Source organism: Podarcis erhardii, assembly GCF_964252035.2.
Source record: "Podarcis erhardii genome assembly, chromosome: 1".
NCBI classification, from domain to species: domain Eukaryota; kingdom Metazoa; phylum Chordata; class Lepidosauria; order Squamata; family Lacertidae; genus Podarcis; species Podarcis erhardii.
In genome coordinates this window covers 83426833-83434624 of record NC_138497.1, presented here as the reverse complement: position 1 = coordinate 83434624, position 7792 = coordinate 83426833, and the positions used below count along the sequence as shown (strand labels likewise).

At 44.2% G+C, this 7792-nt stretch overlaps 1 protein-coding gene across 2 annotated transcripts in view; it reads left to right on the top strand.

Moving 5' to 3' along the window:
- Positions 1-945: 945 nt before the first annotated feature.
- Positions 946-7792, top strand: part of CNTF (ciliary neurotrophic factor) — a 160063-nt gene continuing 153216 nt past the window's right edge. Inside the window, exons 1-2 of one of the 2 annotated variants that reach the window (XR_014161343.1) lie at positions 946-2211; positions 3747-7090. Coding sequence is in view for 1 of the 2 variants with exons in the window: in XM_081880994.1 (XP_081737120.1) it covers positions 2098-2211; positions 3747-4235 (603 nt within the window). In the remaining variant the exon portion in view is untranslated. Of the gene's footprint in view, positions 2212-3746; positions 7486-7792 lie in introns of those variants that run through there. The other variant, XM_081880994.1, reaches the window with a different exon arrangement.

Genomic DNA, 7792 nt, shown 5'->3' with positions numbered 1-7792 from the left:
ATAACCGGATTAGGATATATAGTGTCTTTAGGAAAGTTTCACAGGAGAGGAGTAGGCTAGAAGTAAATGTCAAACAAGAGGGCTGTAATCATTTCAAGCCAAGTTCCTTAGGCAGCATAATACTGATTGGTGACTTCTTCACTTTGGAATTGCTACTGTTTGTATATCACTAGTATTAACAACTAACAGTTGAAATACATTATACCAATTGTATGCCATCTGAGATAGTGTGTGTGTGTACAAAGGCACAGAAGGGAAGCATCCTGCCAGGCCCCAAAGCAAGCTGCTAAACAGATTTTTTTTAAAAATAGAAAAAATCATCCAGACTCTTCCTAAAACAATGAACTGAGAAATACCATTAGAACCACATAGGAATTTTAGCTGGACCCCCTTTTGTCAATTGGAGCTGAAAGTGGTGGCAGTAATGAGAATGGAGGTACTGTAATTCTCAGTGAATTTGTGGATGAAGTTCCAAGTGTTTATGAATCCCAGATTGAGGCGGGGGACAGGCTGCTGTCCCCATACCTTTGAGAGGAGTTAAACTGGCTTTGCAGAGACTCAAGTTGTCAAAATGCTGTGTGACAGATGGTTAGATTTATTTTTTACAGGCAATTTTGGTAGATGTCTGAAGTAGAGAATTTCCTGCCTTCATGCAGTTTGAACTGGGGGTACCTTGTAGCTCTGTTTCTACTAAGGATTCAGTTGACTTTGTCATATCATAAAGCCTAAAGATAAACAAGAAGGCATGCAACCTTCACTGAATGTTTGCCTGTTTGGAGCCACATGACATATTCCCATACAGCGTTGTGTGATGTTAGCCTGATGGCGACTTTTCTGCTGCAAAACATGGAAGGGGGGGGCAATTTGCAGTGGATCAGAGGAAATGCTTAATTCCCCCCCCCCCCCCGTGAAGGTGTAAATGTGCAGAGGGGCAGACCATGTAATGCTGACTCACACCCAGTTTCTTTTCATGGATGATGTGAACAGCGTGCATTACTGAAGCAGTTTGCACATGCCCTTGTATAAAGTAGGGAGCACCATGCAGAAAGAACCAAGAGAGGAACGTGGATCAATAGCTTGTTCTCAAAAGATAAGGCACACACTTTGTGCTAGCAGTCTTCTCCAGCATTAAGTGTAGAGCTAACAGGGAAATGTGTTGCATATCCAGGCAAATATGTACCTAGCTGAGTCAGTCAGGTGATGGCGGGTTGTCTTTGGTTTTTTTTAAAATAAAAATACGGTTCTGAGCAAAGAAACGGGGAGCTGGAGTATACAACCCTGCAGCACCATTTTTTTTAAAAAAAAATATTTATTAAATTTTCCATTTTAACAATCCAATAAATACCACATTATCTGCAGCACCAATTGGACTAGGCTTTGCTGAAAGGATTCACATTACAAGCCCAGTCCAAATGCACAGCGATGAATGGGAATGTTTGATGTTGGGAATGAAGCAAATGCAAAACAACTCTTTGCTGTGTTGCTGGTTCCATTTGGGCTTTTAACAAGATGTAGAAGGAAGACAGTTGTTGGAGGTAAAAATTGAGAACCACACAAGGTAATAATGCCTGAGGGAATGGTTCATTGGCATTAGACAGCTGCCGCAGAAAGTATCCAGCTAAAGGTGCTGTCAGTAGGGCGACTGGCTTCCTTTTGTGCCTTTTATCATGGATGGTTAGGCTTTGTCGCATCGAATTTACAGGGATTAGTAGGTCATTGAGCCGGCACGGGCAAATCAAAGCGGTAAAAAATAATGCAAGGAAGGGGGAGGGTACAAGCAAGCCTCAGAAAAGGGAATAGACAACTCTGGTCTCAACATCTTGTACTGAGTGGGTTGGAGGTTCTCAACTGGGGGTGTGAGTGAAATGTCTGTGTTGCTGTCAGAGAGTTAAGCTCTGCTGCCAGGAATTTGCAGTTTCTCCCTAGGCCGCGGGGGATGGAAGAGGGCGGGAGAGCGGGCAGGCTATGCAACAAGTGGAGAATTCTCTATTGGCCTCTGGAATGCATGAGCTGAGCAAGGGATTTCTGTGGACACCCAGCCTTATGTGAGCTGTGCCTTGGCTCTCGCTGTCCCTTCTGGGGCAGCCGAACCGGGTGATGGCTTCATCAGAGTGGCTCCCTGGGATGTCCCACCACCGCGACCTCTGCCGCCGCACCGTTCATCTGCTGAGGAAGATGCGCTCAGATGTCAGTAGCCTCCTGGAGTCCTACGTGAGTCTTTTCTTTGAAACTCTTCTTCCCACTCTCTGCGGCTAGGATGTCTTATTTGCTTAGCCTCAAAAGCTCTGGCCACCTGTTTTCTTTGAATTTTGAAAGCAGGGCTTCATTTCAGAGGGGAAAAGAACCCTGTTGATCTTAAACTTCATTGAGCTTTCTGAGGGAGCAAAATGTTTGTCGTTCCACTGTAAGGAAAAAGTGATGCTTTTACACTGATCAGGTGTGTTGCTTAGCTGAGTGTGGAGCCAGGGGAGCCTTTCCCTTGAGAAAGCATAATGGGCTTTGTACTCTTTCTTCTCTCACAAATTAGACCATTTTTACCAGATAAGGCATATTAATGCTCCCAGTATGGGGTGCCTTTAATTTGGATTTCTAGTGAGATTCATAATTATAGATAAGTGGTAGTTTTTCCTAATCGGGGCTTAGCGAGAGCCTTCTGTGCCTCAGGTTATTTAATTTTATTCCAGTTGAAACTGTTAAGCCCCTAATCTCTACCTGGTGTTTCGGTAAATCCAGCCCTGCAGAGGGCATCTATCTAATCTTGATGTGAAGGCACCGGTCAGCTCCTCCTCACTCCACTCCCTTTGAAAGCAGTCTTCGTAGTTTTATATATTTAACAATGAAGGGGGAAATGAATCACTGTGGCACAGAATCAAGTAATTAGAAAGGGCCGTATATCTTCCCAAGTCCACTCCCTGCCCACAGGCAGAACCATCCACCCACAACTCAGCTGGCGCTTTGTTACAGCAAGGGCAGAACAAATAGCTCCAGATAACTCATGCAATAATTTTAAGGCACATATTGGGGATCAAAGAAAAATAAGGAAAACAAGCTGGTTTTGACCTGGAAGGGGTGTGGGACTCATTTCTATTGCCAAACCTTGGTGGTCCATCAAAGCACTTGTCCCAGAAGGAATATTTTGGAGCAGTCTTGTCATGGTAGGAAGTAGGTTTTCCATCCCTATCAGAAGTCAAGACAGAGTTCGAACCAGGGGCTTAATTTAATTATTTTGTAGCAGACCTGCCCTGGGACAGGGTAGGGGTGGAAATAACAGGATAGGAACCGCTCAGTTCCTATAATATAGCGCCATCTTGTGGAGGCTACATGTATAACATCCTCTTCTTGGAGTACCTTTGGAATCCATATCTGAATTAGGTTTACACACCTCAACAGACTTTCCACACTGTATACTGTAACTATTAGTTATTAAGTTATATACTGATTACATGCATGCCAAAATTGCCTAAGCGGTTTGCAATTATAAAGTCAATCAGTAGTTAAAATACAGTGCACAATAACTCTAAAACGTCCTGAATTAAAATATACAACAAGAAAAGCAATTAAATAGCATAACTGTTAAAATACCTAAAAACTTGATAAAGCAATAAAATCGCAAGTCCAGTTCAGGGGAATGCCAGGGTGAACAGTTGTGGTGTAACAATTGCCTCGAGAAAAATATGGGCAGAATTTCTGAAAACCTTTTAATTTTCCCCACCTACTTGCTCCCTTTCCGATTTCTTTTCTTCTAGGTTGAGAAACAAGGGTTGGACAAAAACTTCAACCTGGACTCAATTGACGGCGTGCCAACAGCTGGCACTGAACAGTGGAGCGAGATTTCAGATGCGGAGCGGCTAGCAGACAACCTGAAAGCTTACTGGGCATTTCATATATTACTGGATGAAATCCTGGAAGAGCAAAGGTCCAGCTTGAGCCCGGACGACACAGCTTTCCACGAGTCTATCCAGTCCGTTGTGCTCCAGGTCTCGGGTCTCGCTTACCAACTGGAGGAACTGATGGCGATGCTGGAGCACAATGTACCAGCCAAAGAGTTGGGAAGTATCAGAGATGCTGGTGGAAAGAGCTCATTTGAGAAGAAAATGAGGGGCATGAAAGTACTGCAGGAGCTTGCCCAATGGACTGTCCGGTCTGTCCGGGACCTGCACCATATCTCCAAGTCTGTTCAGGCAGGCGCCATCCCACGTTCGAGTCGCCGCCTAGCTCAAGCCCAGAAGAAATGAGGCTGCTCTTCTCTGTTGAGGGTCTTTCCTTTCCAAAGGCCGTACCTCCCTCTCAGCTGTGGTGTATTGGGTTGGTACAGTATGGTCAGAGTGAGCCCTCTGATGAGAGAGTAGGAGTGACTAGTGCTTTCCAGATGTTAGTATTTATTTCCTTTTGAGAAATCCTCAAATTCAAGCCGCATACCAACATTAATTTTGGTGTGAATTCACACAACCTTTGACTTGGAGACTTCAGCGACCACATGCTGGTTGGGGCTGACTTGCACGCCCTTTGTTCCGAGGATTCAGGGTGGGTTGCAGTATCTGTAGCTTTAGAGAAACCTCAGAATTTAATCTGGGGAAGTTCAGCCAGCAGGTATACAGGATTTCAGCCTCTCCTCTTTCCCCTTCCCACCACGTTCTCAACCCTGCAGTCTTATTTGCTGTTACTGTTTGTTTGAAGTTTGCATCAAAATCCTTTTTGACTTCCACGCGCTGGGAGGGGGAGAAAACTTTTACTTGAGTTTGCCTTGACAGTAAGTCATTCTATGATTCTATGCCATGGTACATAACAAAGCCCTGCTCAGATCTGGGAACTCACATCTTGTCACAGGCATCTATTTGGCTGTAGTCAGTGGTGTCCCTCTGCAGCCTTACGTTGCCCCCAGATCTGCTCAAGAGGATTGGACCTTTTAGAAAAGTGTGATAAGGTAGCACAGGAGACTACAGTAGAAAAAGGGAATTTGCAAAATCAGCTCCCAACCCCCTTTCAGCTCACAGAATCCTCCGCTGGAATAAAGATTCTTCCATTCAGGGGAGGGACACAGTACACGGACCCTTTGATGTCCAGTTTGTCCCAGTTCACCATGGGGGTTCTAAAGTGGATCACAATCAGACCCAGATCATGATCCGCCTGGATCAGATCAGGTTAAGTCTGCTTTGGAAGCCAGCTTCTGCGGATTCCTCCCTCCAGCCCTAGATACACAAAGGCTAACAGTTGGGGAAAGAATATTTGTTGGCCTGGAGATCTGACAAAGCTCCGCCACTTGGAGTAAATAAAGATGAAAATGTGATGTCCAACAACTGGAAGGAATTAAAGCCACCCCTTTCAAGTTCTCAGTTTTACCATTACCAGAAGAAGTTGTATAATCCACTTTCCAGGAATGCTTCCTTCTGCTTATGAACTGGAACAGGATGGAGGGATAGGAGCTCCTGCAAGCTGCTTTTTTTTTTTTTAAGTGCCAGGCAAACTAATGCAAATTCATTGCTAATTCATTCACTTCAATGAGGGGATATTATGGAAGTGGTGTTTCTGTGTCTGAATAGGGTTCTAAAATTGCCTGTGCCCCTGTTGCATTCTTGGAAAAGTCTCACAGCAGGCTCCAAAAGACCCTGTTGCTTCCCATGGAAGGCTGGCTGTCGACAGAGAATGTTGCTTGTGCGCCAGAAAACTCCTGCACTGAACCTGCTTTGCTACTGCTTTGCACAGGGACAAGTGCTTCATTTACGCAGGAAAGGGGCCCATTTAATAGTTCTAGGCTCACTGACACTGAAACTATATTTAACCATGACGTTGAAAGACTGTATACAAAAGCAGATTAGTATTTTCTGGAAATGGCTGCTTTCAGACCAAAGCAGTTGGCATTTTGTTTTTGCTAAACTAACCGGTTAGGTTTATTACATAAGGCTGCAATCCTCAGTAGACAGAGGAGTAAACAATGTTGAACATATTAAGCTTTACTTCTCAGTAAATTTGGAAATGCACAGCTTGGCAATGAGCTATGTGGCTGCAATACTTAGGAGCAAATCCTACTGAACTTCATAGGAATTATTTCTGAGTAAACATGGATAGGATTGTGGAGCTAGTCACTTAAATGAACTGCTTTTTTTTCTCTGAGGAAGGTGCAAAATCTTTTTTTTTAATGGATTTAATATATAAATGTGTACAGATTGGCTAATCATTCATGTGGATCCTTTAATCTATGCCAAATGCTATTTAAAATGAGCTAAAGGAGAGGCGGGGTTTAATTTTTAATCTGCATTGGTTCTATGTTCTTGGAGCAACTGGCATGAATGATTTAACCCTTAGGGTGACTTCTCTGAATGTGTGTGTGTGAGAGAGAAAGGGGGCGGGGAGACTTCAGAGTGTCAAAAAATCCCAACAGGAAATGTTAAATATTCGGTCCAATGTGCCTAATTCAGAAGAACAAAACTAAAAGTGGCTAGAATGAGTTGTTGTTTGGGTCGAAGACACTTTTAATTGGTGGGGAAGAGTTTCTGCCAGATGATCTAGGGCAATTATAAAAGAACAGAGTGTTTGTTTACTGCACAAAGGAGATGGTAAAGGGACGGGTTTTTCAATCCATCTCTCAAATTAAAACAGGTTTGGTGATGGAGAGGTTCTGTGTTACATGGCTTGTGCTAGCGACCTGGGATTCTGCACCAAATTAATCCAAATTTTGCTCTCTGACTAAAAAGATGCAGGATTATAACTACTATTCAGAGTAGATCCATTTAAATTAATGAACCTAAGTTGTCCGTGTCTGTTAACTTCAGTGAGTCTACTCCAAGTGAGACTGGCATTGACTGCCACTCATAGATACAACTCATATATTTAACCAGCTTAACTGATAGGAGTCTTTTGTTGAATCTGGAGTACTTTGGTGACAGAAGGAAAGAGACAAATAAGGGGAAGAGCAACAGAATGTCTGTGGGAAGGGGAACGTGACTTAGAGTCCTTTGCATTCTTTCTAGGGAATGATCGCCATTAAAATCAGTAGGATTTACGTCTGTTTAAACATACTCAGGATTGGGCTGGGAAGGTTATGAAGGAGAGCCAGGTCACACAGAAGCTCATTCTCTGAATAAAGGTAAAGGTAAAGGACTCCTGACCATTAGGTCCAGTCGTGACCGACTCTGGGGTTGGGGCGCTCATCTCACTTTATTGGCCGAAGGAGCCGGCATACAGCTTCTGGGTCATGTGGCCAGCATGACTAAGCCACTTCTGGCGAACCAGAGCAGCACACGGAAACGCCGTTTACCTTCCCGCCGGAGCGGTACCTATTTATCTACTTGAACTTTGATGTGCTTTTGAACTGCTAGGTTGGCAGGAGCAGGGACTGAGCAACGGGAGCTCACCCCATCGCGGGGATTCGAACTGCCGACCTTCTGATCGGCAAGTCCTAGGCTCTGTGGTTTAACCCACAGAGCCACCCGCGTCCCTTCATTCTCTGAATACTGGACTTTAAAAAACCCTATCTACTTCCGCTGAGTAAAGGTAAAATTCCCAAATTCTAATTCCAGATTCTGTGTAAAATTCAGCACTTGTGGCAAATGACCCCTTCTCTTTCCTGTGAAGGTGTGTTGGGTGGGGTGTTTTGCTGCTTCTGCTTTTCACACATGGGGAGTGAATGTCTAAGGACAGGTAATGCTTGGAGAGGTTAGACTAGCTTTCCCCTATATGATGTCCTCCAGATGCTGCCAGATTTAGCCGCCAGCATCCCTGACCATTGGCTTGGCAATGCTAGCAGGGAATGATGAGAACAGGAATCCCATCACAAACATCTGGAGGGCACCAG